Source organism: Oncorhynchus nerka, linkage group LG9b (genome assembly GCF_034236695.1).
Source record: "Oncorhynchus nerka isolate Pitt River linkage group LG9b, Oner_Uvic_2.0, whole genome shotgun sequence".
NCBI classification, from domain to species: Eukaryota; Metazoa; Chordata; class Actinopteri; order Salmoniformes; family Salmonidae; genus Oncorhynchus; species Oncorhynchus nerka.
The window spans coordinates 12,758,184-12,775,184 of record NC_088424.1 but is presented as its reverse complement, the minus strand read 5'-3'; the positions used below and the strand labels follow the sequence as shown (position 1 = coordinate 12,775,184).

Below are 17,001 nucleotides of genomic sequence, written 5' to 3'. Positions count from 1 at the left end.
GAGCAATTTCCAGACACTTGAAGGTATAACGTTCACCTGTACAAACAATAGTACACAAGTATAAACACCACGGGACCACACAGCCGCTATACCGCTCAGGAAGGAGACGCGTTTGGTTTCCTAGATATGAACGTACTTTGGTGCGAAAAGTGCAAATCAATCCCAGAACAACAGCCAAGGATCTTGTGAAGATGCTGGAGGAAACAGATACAAAAGTATCAATATCCACAGTAAAACAAGTCCTATATCAACATAACCTGAAAGGCCGCTCAGCGAGGAAGAAGCCACTGCTCCAAAAACGCCTTAAAAAAGCCTTACAAAAAGGAAAATCTTACTTTTCAGAGAAATATCCTCTGGTCTGATGAAACAAAAATAGAACTGTTTGGCCATAATGACCATTGTTATGTTTGGAGAAAAAAGGGGAAGGCTTGCAAGCCGAAGAACACCATCCCAACTGTGAAGCACAGGGGGGAGGTAGCATCATGTTGTGGGGGTGCTTTGCTGCAGGAGGGACTGGTGCAATTCACAAAATAGATGGCATCATGAGGAAGGACAATTATGTGGATATATTGAAGAAACATCTCAAGACATCAGTCAGGAAGTTAAAGCTTGGTCGCAAATGGGTCTTCCAGATGGACAATGACACCAAGCATACTTCTAAAGTTGTGTCAAAATGGCTTAAGGACAACAAAGTCAAGGTATTGGAGTGGCCATCACAAAGCCCTGACCTCAATTCTATAGAAAATTGGTAGGCAGAACTGAAAAAGTGTGTGTGAGCAAGGAGGCCTACAAACCTGACTCAGTTACACCAGCTCTGTCAGGAGGAATGGGTCAAAATTCACCCAAATTATTGTGGGAAGCTTGTGGAAGGCTACCAAATACTAATTGAGTGTATGTAAACTTCTGACCCACTGGGAATGTCACGAAAGAAATAAAAGATTAAATAAACAATTCTCTCTACTATTATTCTGACATTTCACATTCTTAAAATAAAGTGGTGATCCTAACTGACCTAAGACAGGGAATTTTTACTAGGATTAAATGTCAGGAACTGTGAAAAACTGGAGTTGAAATGTATTTGGCTAAGGTGTATGATAACTTCAGACTTCAACTGTAACTGCCTTAATGTTGCTGGACCCCGGGAAGAGTAGGCTAATGGAGATCCATAATAAGTACAAATAGAGCCTATCAACAGCCACCTTCGGGAGAATGAAAGAGGATTGATTATGGCTGCGTTGGTGCTTCAAGGGCTCATGCTAGCAGTCTTCAAAAGGACAAATGCTAGCTGTCTTCATGGGAATACAGTAGTCCTGCCCCCCATTCGGCTCTTTGGCAGAGGCTGTAATAGCGGGTAGGTCTGAACTCTAAAATACCACACGTTTCCATGAGTTTTGAAGAAGAAAAAAAAACAGAAGGAAAATAATTCTACCATTTTGTTCAAAAACATCTTTTCACTTTAGTATTGTACCCCAGTGAGCCAATTATCCTCAACAAAAGTGATTCAGGGAGTGTAGGTATGTATATATTCCTGATAATCACAAAAACCTTTGGGTTCTGCTTTTCCTTCCCACAGCAGCCCGGGTCTACCCATGTGCATCAAGTTAGTGTTCTGCTCTTTCCATCACTTGCGTTGTGGCGTGCGTTTTGGGACAAGCCAATGAAATCAGAAGCTGCTCTGTTCATTCCATCAGGCCAGAGAGAGGGCTGAGGAGAGCCGACTGCAGCTGTGCAGTCACTCCCTCCCTCCCTCCCTCCTCTACTGTACATTCTTGTCTACTGGTAGGACTCCATGGCTGGCTGAATTACCCATTTGAAGGCTAGAAGTACAGATCGTACAGAAGCCGGCAGCCACATCCAATAATGTCACAACTCTTGTTTGCAGAGTGCCATTCATCCAGTTTCTGTAAATACGTGACACTCCCATAAAAAAAGAAACATTTCACAAATGTTGAACTTCGTATTCATCAACTCCAGCGCCACCCCAACATATGTGAAAATGGAGTGTTTCTATTCTTTGTAGTAAAACAGATTCAAATGTAGATATGTTCCTTTAAGACCATCAAAGTGTGGAGGGTTTGACTAATTGACAACAACTCAATGTACAGCTTATGTACAGTAACTACTGGAAAGGAGCATACTTGGTTTGCCAGCAAACGGTTTCCATTGACGCCATGATTCCAAAATATTGTATAAGAGTCTCTTATCCGGTCTGAATGATGTAGGCAGGTCTGAAGACAGGCGGGTGGGTGGGTTGATGTCTCCATTGGGGCTCGGTAAACAGGGTCTTCGGGAAACATATCTGGTCCTTGGATAAAGGGCCCTCAGAGAGCAGAGCTGACGGGCACACAAAAGAGCTAAAGAGGGGCCCCTGGGAGTTGTTGGTCCAAATGGAGAGATTGTGATCAGAGTTCACTTTCCTTCTCTCTCTCCTCTGCCTGTTTCTCTCGCTCTCAGGTTCTCACAAAACAGACGTTGGCAGGCCATCAGAGAGAATGGTCCCTGCTAACTCTCCTGAGCAGTCATCAGGTTGGAATAACGTTGCCAATCAGACCTAAGACTTTCTGAATAGATGGCTAATTTAATGGGGGGGTGCAATGGAATAAGACAATCAGTCCTCCTGGTTGAGAATGACAATGAAAGCCTTCTCAGTGTAACAGAGGCAGAACTAAGAAGGGATTCAGCCGATTGGCATCATGAGAATACTTTCACGAAGCCTCAGAAGACTTTACAGGTTCCCCTCTATGATATGTCTCAAGGAATGTCTGGAAACATATCAGAGGAGAAGGACTAACAGATCTAGGTGGTCTCAGAATTCATAGTTTGTGGTACTTTTATGAAAATGGAGGTATGTTCATTTCGGGAATCGAATACACTTTCCTGGCAGAGGTTGCCGATAAACAGGTTCTTTTGATTTCTGCTTTAATGTAATGTAAATGTATTAAAGATGTGTCAGTACAATGGATACATCATTCGAATTGACCAGACAAAAGATGTCAAAATGTGTAGGACGGAAGGAAGATGTGCTTAATCAATAAATCAAAAGATTATCTGTAGTTAGGCTACACCAAATAAAAATGTGAAATTCCAATCTTATAGCTTAGGAGAAATGGACACCGTCGGTAACCCTAAACGGTCAAAACACCACACAGAATAAAATGAATAAGAACAGCCTCAAGGATCTTCTTTATTGTTCTAGATAATTCCTACCAAATGTGCTCCCTCAGAATTCTATACATCAAACACACAAATGAAACTCGCCAATTGGTCAGGCATTAACTGAACACTGTTAAAGCTACAAATCACATACAAATGCATTACATATGCTCATTTGTGACGATTGAAATGCCAATGTACATATTTAAATCAGCCACAGCCATTTTTCAAGCCTCATTCATTCATGCATTTCAAATCAAATCAAATTTTATTTGTCACATACACATATTTAGCAGATGTTATTGCGGGTGTAGCGAAATGCTTTTGTGTTCCAAGCTCCAACTGTGCAGTAGTATCTAACAATTCACAACAATAAACAAATTTAAAAGTAAATGAATGGAATTAAGAAATATATAAACATTAGATTGAGCAATGTCGGAGTGGCATTGACTGAAATACAGTAGAATAGAATACAGTATATACATAAGAGATGAGTAAAGCAATATGTAAACGTTATTTAAACGTTATTTAAACATTTGGGAGGAGAAAAAAAGAAAAGGAAAGGAAATATTTTCCTAAGCTTCAAAAGACCATCTGCTATTTCAGTTGGGGCTTTCCGCCTTCAATTAAGACAGAAACTTGGTACCCTTGGTTATGCTCAATATGCCCTCCAAAATTGTTTCATGACCGCTTTATGATTCTGTTTCTTTCCCACTCAGCAGTTTCATCTGTTGAAGACATGCTGATGACAATACTGCGTCATGAAACCGGATCTCCATTTGGCCATGAGATCAGTCACAATCCGAAGGACGCATTGTCGCCTACTTCTATGGAAAATGCTATGGAATATGGGGCTCCCGAGTGGCGCAGCGGTCTGTTTCTCAGTGCTAGAGGCGTCATTACAGACCCTGATTCGAATCCAGGCTGTATCACAACCGGCTGTGATTGGGAGTCCCATAGGGCGGCGCACAATTGGCCCAGCGTTGTCCGGGTTTGGCCGGTGTAGGGCGTCATTGTAAATAAGAATTTGTTCTTAACTGACTTGCTTAGTTAAATAAAGGTTACATTTAAAAAAATGAAAATAAAAATATGCATGGGGTGACTCACCCTGCGAAAGGACACCACGTAGAAAGTGTCGCCTCGTCGATTTAACTCATCAAAGAAGTCCCTGTAGCTTTGATGGCGTGAGTAGTACACCTGAACCTCACTCCCTGGCCTGCTGAGAGAGAGACAGAGGTGACAGTGAAATACATTATATGACATCAAATTATGCCATATCAAAACTAAATCAAACATAACTTTAATTAAATATCAGATTTATATTAACTGACACCTAAGACGGTCTGACAACAACAGTCAGAGACCTAGAACATGCTGATGAAATTTACAGTAACTACATTTACTGTAACAAAAATCACCATCTCCGCTACATTTACCATTATTACAATGGTATTATTATGCCTATTACTATGTTTTAAGATAATAGGTAAACTAGTAAGTTCTCAGCTCACAGTGTAACAAGTTGTATGTGTACCACGCACATATTTTTTTAATTCACTTTTTTTTAACTTCTTCGGGATCAGTGTCCCATCCCGGGATGGTTGAGCTAACTTAGAGGCTAATGCGATTAGCATGAGGTTGTAAGTAACAAGAACATTTCCCAGGACATAGACATATCTGATATTGGCAGAAAGCTTACATTCTTGTTAATCTAACTGCACTGTCCAATTTACAGTAGCTATTACAGTGAAAGAATACCATGCTATTGTTTGAGGAGAGTGCACAGTTTTGAACTTGAAAAGTTATTAATAAACAAATTAGGCACAGTCTTGATAGAACATTTTGAACAGAAATACAATGGTTCATTGGATCAGTCTAAAACTTTGCACGTATACTGCTGCCATCTAGTGTCCAAAATCTAAATTGCACCTGGGCTGGAATAATACATTATGGCCTTTCTCTTGCATTTCAAAGATGATGGTACAAAAAAAACAGTTGTTTTTTCATTGTATTATCTATTACTAGATGTAATGTGTTAAGTCTCCTACATTCCTTTCACATTTACACAAACCTCAAAGTGTTTCCTTTCAAATAGTATCAAGTATATGCATATACTTGCTTCAAGGCCTGAGATAAATGCAGTTAGATTTGGGTATGTCATTTCAGACGAAAACTGAAAAAAAGGGTCAGTCCAATACAATTCATGTAGCATAGGTCTCCCATTTGGTGACTTGGTAGACAAGGCTACCATTGTGGTTGGGCAGCTAAATAGCAACACCACTGGTTTGGCCTCTCATTCTACTGAAGAAACAGTAGTGGAGACAGAAAGAAAACCATGGTCATAAAATAATTTGGAGAGAAATATGGTGAACATCTGAAGAGTTTGGGAAAGTGAGACATCGAAAATACTGTAGGGTCCATTTACAATGCAATTTTTTGATAAATACTTACTCAGAGTAGCGGACTGTTACAACCGAGTTACTGGACTGGTTCGTCTGGGGTCTCTCCCCAGGTGACTTCTGTGAAAATGTGATAAAATGCTGGTCAGTGAGTCATTTCAGTTAAATTCTGAAACTTGAATCATATACTGAATATTGGACTACCATAAAAAACAAGTAGAACTTAAAAAGAGATTTGTTTGGTAGTTGACCATTTCCTTAGCCAGTATGCCACATTAATAGACTTCAGCATGCTCTCTAAGAGCAGTGCTCTGTTGTACTGGCCATAAGAGCCTGATCCTCATCCTATCTCTGCTACACATATGGCCTGTGAACTACATGTGAAACTAAAGTGCAGGAATAAAACCTGTCACCATGCAAAATACATGTAAGCTGAAATGTTTTCCTTTAAAATTCAATACACTTCCCCCTTTTAAAACGTTCCGATCCAAATCTAAAAACATTTCAGTTATCCTCTTTTAAGTCACGTTTGAGCACTTCAGGAATAATTTGATATGACCCATATCGTTGGATGACACATGCAATATTACCATAAAAACCAACAAGGCTGGGATGAAATGAACACTTTAAAAACAACTGACTAAAGCCTATCAATCAAAGGCAGTGACAGTGAGTCCAGGCACACAGGTTCAACAGGATGAGTGGCCAGCAGCTGTGCAAACAGCATCAGGCTCATTTTGAGAAATTAGTCTTCCTAGCATTTCGTGACATGCCGAGGCTCTGAAAAGGCGTTTAATGTTTCACTGTGGTTAGAGATTTGTGCCCAGAGCGATGTACATTTTAGGCGCCCCTCAGTCTCAATCCTCACCCCTCATTGAGTCAATCAACAACTCTCCTTGCTGTAAGTCAATCGTCATGCCTCAGCCTCACGCTTCAAGGAGGGTAGACAACGGACTTAAGGAGGGGTGAGGAATGAGGCTGAGGGTATAGAATGTACACCTTAGGGGGGCCGAAACTGTGGACATAATTAAAAGAGATCTTAAAACACTCCTTTTTAGCTTTGCTTTTCCTTAGGGTGCTTTTTAATCGTTCTGTTTTTAGTGTTATTCTTTTATTTATTTTTATCCTCTTATGATGTGTGGTAAATAAATATTTAATGTATAAAACGTGCTGTATAAATAAAGCTTGATTTAATTTGATTACACCATACCTCTGTACAGATGAGGGGGATTAGGATTCCATTGAGACTAATTGAGTCTAACTCTAGTCTGCGATAAATCCTACCGAATGTAGTACAAGTTTACCACAGGCTTTTTAGGACATGGCAGAAACAGAAGATATGGAGCTGTATCCTGGTGTGGAGCAGAGATGAGATTGGATAGACTTCAGCTGCACTGTAATAAACCTACAGTCTGGGGGTTCAACCTCTGCCCTGCACTTTACTGGAATGAAATAGTCAGCCCTTCTAGCTTCTTCAAAGGACTTCTATCGAACAGACTGCTTCTCATCAAGTTATACTGCAGGTTCAAAGTGGGAAACCAGGAAAAAAAAGGGCATCAAGGACGTCAAAGCGCTAAAGAGGTGCCAATATTCTGCAAAACCAGGATAAATAAAATCTCCAGGTCGGAGAAATCACAGTTCTCTATTGTTAGCCTCTCTTCAGCTCGTTCTGCTGCAGGTAGAGGAACATGCATATGGGGTTTTCCCAAAGGACAGGAAAGTCTGGAAGAGTTTAAAACACATCCAAAGAAGTGCCGTATGAAATCTGTTTCTCTGAGTCGTATAAAAGAGTACCTTGAGCAGAGTTGATCACTCACACCGTGTATGTCCTATAGCCTATAAACTATATATAACCAATGCAACAGGGCTCGAGTCAAAAGTAGTGCACTTCATTTCTTCACAGCCAGTAAGAAGAAATGTCCAGGGTCTAGCCCTGGGGGTTACGTGCGTGGGAGAGATGGTGGTAGAAGTGCCTGTAAATAGTTTGGAACGGTCTGCTCCCAGTTTCCATCTGTTTCTGAGAGGTCTTAGCCTTGAGCACGAAACGCTGTACAACTCTTAACGTTATAAAACATTCATAGCTTTACATCCTCTCACTCCTACCTACCACGACGATCATCACAGAGAATTCACTAAACTTCCTGGAAAACCCAGAGGGTGTCATAAACAGCGCAAAACCCCTCCTTCCAATTAGGCAACCCCCTTAAATATATCTTACACAGGAAGCTAGATAAATGTGTAATCTTCTCAAAATCAAAATTCCAAGCTGTCGATTTCTGAGTGGATAGACTATCGTAAGTCTAAAGCAAGCTACATCTAAATCAGCCGTCTGAGTTTGGGTTTGACCTGGATATCATTTGCGTCCCATATCCACTAATTTTAGTGGCACCATTTCTTTGGGTGTCTAAACTAGTATATTTTTCTCTACAGTAAGTGGTACATACAGTAACAAAGGACAGTTTTGTATAGCTCACACGTCATGAAGACAGGGTTAAAAGCTTTATGTGAACTCTCTCAACCAATGTTAACCCTTTACACTTGTACCCGTAAACGGTCCAATGGGAAATCTGCGGCTATACAGTAACACGCTACACATGACGTCAGAGCTCAGGCTCAGCGATGGGTTTTGACTGACAGGCGTTTTGAATTTGAGCACATCGCGCGACAAGAAGTTGCTCCCATCCCTTCCGCGCATTTGTTGTTGTCGGAAACGAGGGAAATGCTGTAAATTAAGAGAACTCTATGTCTTTTTGAAAGACGAGACGTTGAGGATTATAATAAATAATGCTCGGATGTCATGCATGCAAGCCAAGCACCCGTTAGTCAAAATGTGCGCTTTTCCATATCATAAAACTCCTGACATTTACAGTGTCAACGTTGATGATCACTATATTTGATGTACAGTTCCAAGTTGACTTGGTGTCATACCCTTGGTGATTTGAACCCGAACTAACCTATTTCTGTCTACTTTGAAGAACATTTGCAGCAGCACACGCACCTGAATGCACTCGTGACTCCTTTCTATGGGCGCCGTTACAATGATCCGTTTCCCTGAATTGTGTGAAAGCCAATATTACGGTGTGTGAACACCGTAATATCATATTTTATCATTCAGCCAGTCGTGTTGGCAATAGAACAAGCTTATGCTGCACCTTACAACACATTCTTCCAGGAATATTCTCATGTTACGGAATGTATTTTCAGATGTCTTACCGGAATGTATTTTCAGATGTCTTACCGGCTGCTCTCAGAATAGACAATCGGACAATTTATTTATTTTTATTATTATTATTATGTTTCTTCTTGGGCCTCTATAACTATATCTATTGTTTTTATTTTTTTGTTGTTGTGTGATTTGGACTAATCCCCTCTACCACACGGAACCCCACTAATCTACTGACGGAACGCAAGAGGTGGCTAACAACAGACCTCCATCCTATGCTAGCTTGCTACCGATGTCCTGGCTAGCTGTCTAAATCGCAGTGACCCCCAAACCAACCTCTCCACTCCCTGGACCCTTTTGATCACTCGACTAATGATGCCTCTCCTTAATGTCAATATGTCTTGTCCATTGCTGTTCTGGTTAGTGTTTATTGGCTTATTTCACTGTAGAGCCTCTAGTCCTGCTCACTATACCTTATCCAACTTATTAGTTCCACCACCCACACATGCAATGACATCTCCTGGTTTCAATGATGTTTCTAGAGACAATATCTCTCTCTTCATCACTCAATACCTAGGTTTACCTCCACTGTATTCACATCCTACCATACCTTTGTCTGTACATTATACCTTGATCCTATTTTATCGCCCCCAGAAACCTCCTTTTACTCTCTGTTCCAGACGTTCTAGACGACCAATTCTTATTGCTTTTAGCCGTACCCTTATTCTTCTCCTCCTATGTTCCTCTGGCGATGTAGAGGTGAATCCAGGCCCTGCAGTGCCTAGCTCCACTCCTATTCCCCAGGCGCTCTCTTTTGATGACTTCTGTACCCGTAATAGCCTTGGTTTCATGCATGTTAACATTAGAAGCCTCCTCCCTAAGTTTGTTCTATTCACTGCTTTAGCACACTCTGCCAACCCGGATGTTCTAGCTGTGTCTGAATCCTGGCTTAGGAAGACCACCAAAAATTCAGAAATTTTAATTCCAAACTACAACATTTTCAGACAAGATAGAACTGCCAAAGGGGCGGTGTTGCAATCTACTGCAAAGATAGCCTGCAGAGTTCTGTCCTACTATCCAGGTCTGTACCCAAACAATTTGAACTTCTACTTTTAAAATCCACCTCTCTAAAAACAAGTCTCTCACCGTTGCCGCCTGCTATAGACCACCCTCTGCCCCCAGCTGTGCTCTGGACACCATATGTGAACTGATTGCCCCCATCTATCTTCAGAGCTTGTGCTGCTAGGCGACCTAAACTGGAACATGCTTAACACCCCAGCCATCCTACAATCTAAACTTGATGCCCTCAATCTCACACAAATTATCAATGAACCTACCAGGTACCCCCAAAGCCTTAAACACGGGCACCCTCATAGATATCATCCTAACCAACTTCCCCTCTAAATACACCTCTGCTGTCTTCAACCAAGATCTCAGCGATCACTGCCTCATTGCCTGCATCCGTAATGGGTCAGCGGTCAAACGACCTCCACTCATCACTGTAAAACGATCCCTGAAACACTTCAGCGAGCAGGCCTTTCTAATCGACCTGGCCGGGGTATCCTGGAAGGATATTGATCTCATCCCGTCAGTAGAGGATGCCTGGATATTTTTTTTAAGTGCCTTCCTAACAATCTTAAATAAACATGCCCCATTCAAGAAATTTAGAACCAGGAACAGATATAGCCCTTGGTTCTCCCCAGACCTGACTGCCCTTAACCAACACAAAAACATCCTATGGCGTTCTACATTAGCATCGAACAGCCCCCGTGATATGCAGCTGTTCAGGGAAGCTAGAAACCGTTATACACAGGCAGTTAGAACAGCCAAGGCTAGCTTTTTCAAGCAGAAATTTGCTTCCTGCAACACTAACTCAAAAAAGTTCTGGGACACTGTAAAGTCCATGGAGAATAAATCCACCATAATTGAGAATTTCAATAAGCATTTTTCTACGGCTGGCCATGCTTTCCACCTGGCTACTCCTACCCCGGTCAACAGCACTGCACCCCCAACAGCAACTCGCCCAAGCCTTCCCCATTTCTCCTTCTCCCAAATCCATTCAGCTGAAGTTCTGAAAGAGCTGAAAAATCTGGACCCCTACAAATCAGCCGGGCTAGACAATCTGGACCCTTTCTTTCTAAAATGATCTGCCGAAATTGTTGCCACCCCTATTACTAGCCTGTTCAACCTCTCTTTCGTGTCGTCTGAGATTCCCAAAGATTGGAAAGCAGCTGCGGTCATCCCCCTCTTCAAAGGGGGGGGGACACTCTTGACCCAAACTGCTACAGACCTATATCTATCCTACCATGCCTTTCTAAGGTCTTCGAAAGCCAAGTCAACAAACAGATTACCGACCATTTCGAATCTCACCATACCTTCTCTGCTATGCAATCTGGTTTCAGAGCTGGTCATGGGTGCACCTCAGCCACGCTCAAGGTCCTAAACGATATCTTAACCGCCATCGATAAGAAACATTACTGTGCAGCCGTATTCATTGATCTGGCCAAGGCTTTCGACTCTGTCAACCACCACATCCTCATCGGCAGACTCGACAGCCTTGGTTTCTCAAATGATTGCCTCGCCTGGTTCACCAACTACTTCTCTGATAGAGTTCAGTGTGTCAAATCGGAGGGTCTGCTGTCCGGACCTCTGGCAGTCTCTATGGGGGTGCCACAGGGTTCAATTCTTGGACCGACTCTCTTCTCTGTATACATCAATGAGGTCGCTCTTGCTGCTGGTGAGTCTCTGATCCACCTCTACGCAGACGACACCATTCTGTATACTTCCGGGCCTTCTTTGGACACTGTGTTAACAACCCTCCAGGCAAGCTTCAATGCCATACAACTCTCCTTCCGTGGCCTCCAATTGCTCTTAAATACAAGTAAAACTAAATGCATGCTCTTCAACCGATCGCTACCTGCACCTACCCGCCTGTCCAACATCACTACTCTGGACGGCTCTGACTTAGAATACGTGGACAACTACAAATACTTAGGTGTCTGGTTAGACTGTAAACTCTCCTTCCAGACCCATATCAAACATCTCCAATCCAAAGTTAAATCTAGAATTGGCTTCCTATTTCGCAACAAAGCATCCTTCACTCATGCTGCCAAACATACCCTTGTAAAATTGACCATCCTACCAATCCTCGACTTTGGCGATGTCATTTACAAAATAGCCTCCAATACCCTACTCAACAAATTGGATGCAGTCTATCACAGTGCAATCCGTTTTGTCACCAAAGCCCCATATACTACCCACCATTGCGACCTGTACGCTCTCGTTGGCTGGCCCTCGCTTCATACTCGTCGCCAAACCCACTGGCTCCATGTCATCTACAAGACCCTGCTAGGTAAAGTCCCCCCTTATCTCAGCTCGCTGGTCACCATAGCATCTCCCACCTGTAGCACACGCTCCAGCAGGTATATCTCTCTAGTCACCCCCAAAACCAATTCTTTCTTTGGCCGCCTCTCCTTCCAGTTCTCTGCTGCCAATGACTGGAACGAACTACAAAAATCTCTGAAACTGGAAACACTTATCTCCCTCACTAGCTTTAAGCACCAACTGTCAGAGCATCTTACAGATTACTGCACCTGTACATAGCCCACCTATAATTTAGCCCAAACAACTACCTCTTTCCCAACTGTATTTAATTTATTTATTTATTTTGCTCCTTTGCACCCCATTATTTTTATTTCTACTTTGCACATTCTTCCATTGCAAAACTACCATTCCAGTGTTTTACTTGCTATATTGTATTTACTTTGGCACCATGGCCTTTTTTGCCGGTACCTCCCTTCTCACCTAATTTGCTCACGTTGTATATAGACTTGTTTATACTGTATTATTGACTGTATGTTTGTTTTACTCCATGTGTAACTCTGTGTCGTTGTATGTGTCGAACTGCTTTGCTTTATCTTGGCCAGGTCGCAATTGTAAATGAGAACTTGTTCTCAACTTGCCTACCTGGTTAAATAAAGGTGAAATAAAATATTAAATGTCGTTATCGAACAAATGCGCGCGAAAAGTACAGTAAATGTAAAATGCAGATTAAAAATCAAGAGTTTAATGTTTGTATTCAATCTTGTGTCAGGTCGTGTTTTGGTCTAATAAAATCTCCAAACTGCCTCCTTTCAATTGCTACCATGGTTATGCACATGCTTTTGGTATTTATTCTGTAAGAAACATTTCAATCTAACCCTAATCCATATAGGCCCGATTCCCACTCGTGTAAAGGGTTCAAACAGCCAAGCACTCAAATTCACCTTATTTAGCTTCTAAGTGGACCAACTTTTAGGACTACGTTTGTGGAGCTATCTAGCTCCTTTATAGATTGTGGTCCTCTCTGGCAGCTCAGTCTGTATAATGCTGTAAAGCAGCAAAAGGAGCCTGTAAAACGAATGTAATGATTTAGCTCCTCCTCACATTCTGAAGCAGCGTACTTGACTCACTGGGTTCAAATGGAAGTCAGTCTAAAACAAAACAAAATACGGTCTATAGCAGTCTTCAAACCTCTCTATTTAGGCTGTCATTTATGACACATAACAAAACACGCAGAGGTCTGCGGAACCAAATTAACTTCTGCACATGTGCTGGTTTCTCTACTTCCTGGCAGTGGTCTCTGCTCAGAGAGAACTGGCTACTCTAGCGAACGGTGGTCGTTTTGAATAAAATTAGATCAAAGCCGAGTCAATGTCTGCAAGATCACATTGCGACAGTATTCTACAGAACAGAACCCGAATACAATAGCGTAGTGTAACGTTACTGTAAGACAAAGTGCCACCTCGTTTCTTATGAGATTTTAGGATGATTGTGTGAATAGTCGCATTTGTCTCTCATGTGGCCAAAACTCAACCAAACAAAATACGTGCTTTGATTGAAACGAAGCACGGGTAGGCTATGCTATGCTACAGTTTGTTAACACCATCTGCTCTACAGTTCGCTCACTACATCGTTCAAAACACAGTAGGCTACTTGAAACAACACTGCATAACTGTAGAATATCAAAATGCATATCCCCATGAAACTGATATGGATCATATGGTTGGTATGCAGACGCGTTTTGGACATTTAACTGTTAAAACATGAAGAATTGTCATTCAAGATTGACAAGTGGGAAATGGGAAGGGGGGTTATAGCAACAAGTCTTATACCAAAACCAAGTCAAATGCCATCAACTAATATCAGCATCCAACATAAGAAAAACCGAAAAACGATTAAAATAAAACCTAATATAACTCAAACGGAAAGCATTTGCATTTTTGCGCAGTCCAGTCCAGTAAGTTCAATTTCGTTATTACCTATAACAACAAAAACATAAATATTTAGCTATTAGCCAAATTGAGTCAGATGTCAGGCAGCTGTGACCTCATTACAAGAACAATACACATATTGTCACTAAACTGTTTATGTTCCTGTGGCAGCTCTATTAAATGGGTCATCATGGAGAGCCGTCTTGACACGGGCCTGAAACCCGAAACCTCTATTGGAGTAGACGTCGGCCTACGTACTGACAGTTTAAATATCCTCTGAGGTACTGCTTAATAACCTGTCCGAAAAATATGCAATGACCATTACGGACGTTTGATCACACTTTAAAACGTCTCATTATTTGGGCCATGGGACCTGACCAGGGAAAACCAACAACCTAGTTAGTACAGCTTTTTCGCGGATTTGTAGACAAGCAGGTCATAGAAGAGTCGTCTAACCTACCAGGACAGTTTTGGTTGTGTGCTGATCTGTTGTTGTATGTCTGGACTGATCAGTGGTAGAGCGTGTGGACTTGGTTCTCTCCTCTTCGTGTCGATGAACCCAGCCTCGCAAGTTCTGAGTCAGACTGGATTATAGGGGAAGAAGGAATATTCAGATTGAAGTTAATAAAGTATGGCTTCCATGTAAGAACTGTTGAAGGCAGCTGCTGGCTTTCATATGTGCCTCATCCCTCTCAAATGATGACGGCTTGAAGACTGAGTGAGTTTCCCAGTTCCAGCCACCTTTTCATTCCACTGTGACGGCGTCAAAATGACTGGTGAACAGTTTGGTTTCATGAGCTGCCAACATGGCTCACACATTACAGTCTAGTTAGCAGTGGGAAAGACAAAGGCTAGCGCTACAGAGAGTACCGAGTGGACTCATTTATACTCAATTCAGGTAGGTAATACAGTGAGTTCAATATGGAATTGTATTCTGAAATCGAGGTACCTAGCCAGATGTTCTAATCTTGCTTCCATACTGGTGGTCGAGACAAGAAGGCTGGTAGACTGAGGCTAAGTAGAACCAAATTCTCGGCTGGTAGTAGGCTACTAATCAGATGGACTTGGTTAGTACTGACCGGAGAGACTTGGACCTGGAGACAGGAGAGTGGGGTTGGCAGGGGGGCGAGGAGGGTGACCCAAACAGGAGAGACTCCTTCTTGACCACAGCTAGTGCCATCTCCTCTGGGGTATAATCCTCCCACCTATAGCACAGAGAGGGGAGAGAGAGGGAGGGGAGGGGGAGAGAGAGGGAGGTAGGTAGGTAGGTTAAGGCGAGAGAGGTAGATATGTAAGGGGAGAGAGAGAGAGATGAATCAACACCTCATCAACAACACATTCACCTTCCCTCTGGGATCTCATTGTGATCCAGCTGCTGATATGCTGGTGTATGCTGTAGGTTTTCCTTGTGGCCTAAAGGACTGGAATATGAACCCGGAATAATCAGTCACTTACTCCGGACGTCCCAAGTGTTCATCAATTTTAAACGAGCAGCTGATTCACATCTGGAACAAACAACACCTTAGGTGACTTGAAAGCCAAACATTTCCCCTTAGTTGATGAATTAGGTCATAAGTTAAAGAAGGGGGTTACGTTGAGTTCTACGCAGTGACCTGCAACAATAACCTGCAGAGCCAGTGGCCTCGTCTTCACGCAAGCACACACACACGTTGGACTGGAGGTCTCCTGGGAAACGGTTTGATAAATGGTCTGTTCCCGACATCTGTGTGGAACTTCCACTTCCAAACCCGTTGACCAGATGAATGAGCCCTGGGCTCCAGATCAGAAGGACACAATAGGGTAGAGAATGCGGGCATCAAAACGGTCCATTAGCCCCAAAAAATGCCGTATTGTGTATACATTCTATAGCCTAGTCCCAGATCTGCTCATGCTATGTAGCCTCCTATGATAACGAGGCTATATGTTCTACGACTATTCATATCGAACGGCCCATTACCACACAGTTTGAGTTAGCCTAGCACTGTACTATCATCTGCTCAAAGCAGGCTATTTGCAGTAGGTGATGTAGTACTTTGTAGCAGGCAGCTGGACACATGGGGACGGCAGGCAGCTGGACACATGGGGACGGACCAGTGGTGACTGTAAAATTAAACTGGCCACTAAAAAGACACCACTAGTAATACTATTTTATTGTGCTCTGCTTGTAACACTCCAATTCAAACCACAGATTTGTCACCAGAGAATGATGTGTCTAAATAAGGTAAACATTCGTGAGTCCTGTATAACAGGATGTTATAAAGCAGCGCTGGAAATAGATGTTTAGTCAAACAGAAACAACCGATCAATTCCTCTACAGTTCTGTTTTTTGGGACAGAATTAAGTGCTCTTGGATGCCTCCGATTCTACTCCAGAAGCCTGGTAAAACACTTGAGTCTACCTACTTCTCTTCAATTCAGCATTATTATTTTTTTACTCTTCTTATTCCTGGTTCGTGAGCATTTTTCCAAGACAAAGATGTGGCTTTAAAGCATAGGTGAAATTGCCACAGGGATGGGGGGGGGTGATGACAACATGCCCCCCCCCCCGAGATATAGAACAGTGCAAAATGTTTTAAAAGCAGGAAGTTAGCAGTTTTCCAACAAACCAAAACATTTTTGTTTGTTTATTTTTGGGTTGTGGGGCCCCCTGGAGGTAGGTGTTCCCCAGAACATAGCAGGGACAAGGTAACAGGAAGAGGGCTCTTAATGCCACATGGTACAAAGACTATTCATGGCTGGAATATTCACAAAACCAGGACTTGCCAATTGTTTTGTACGTAGACCCTTTTCACTACACAATGCCCCTCAATCTGCCTTTACTTACCTCTCTGGTTTTGCTAACTAGAAAAAAATATATCCTAGAATTGCCTGATTTCAGTGTGTCACTCAACCTCATCCAAGCCAGCACTGGCCTTGCAGTCAGGTGTGTATGTATGTAAGCCAACTTTAGAGCCCAGCCTGGAACCAATTACGTCAACCCTCAAGCTTCAGTAACAGTAAGGGAAATATTACTCCTGGACTAATTTACAGTTTCA

At 42.3% G+C, this 17,001-nt stretch overlaps 1 protein-coding gene across 4 annotated transcripts in view; it reads right to left on the bottom strand.

The window, feature by feature from the left end:
• LOC115114283 (cyclic AMP-dependent transcription factor ATF-6 alpha-like) overlaps nt 1–17,001 on the bottom strand; it is a 47,733-nt gene that overhangs the window by 14,773 nt on the left and 15,959 nt on the right. For 3 of the 4 annotated variants that reach the window (XM_029642390.2, XM_029642391.2, XM_029642393.2), the window contains exons 11-14: nt 15,047–15,172; nt 14,428–14,551; nt 5,605–5,672; nt 4,261–4,372 (exon numbers count right to left, since the gene is read on the bottom strand). In XM_029642390.2, coding sequence (XP_029498250.2) covers nt 4,261–4,372; nt 5,605–5,672; nt 14,428–14,551; nt 15,047–15,172 — 430 coding nt within the window. The remainder of the gene's footprint in view (nt 1–4,260; nt 4,373–5,604; nt 5,673–14,427; nt 14,552–15,046; nt 15,173–17,001) is intronic. The other variant, XM_029642392.2, reaches the window with a different exon arrangement.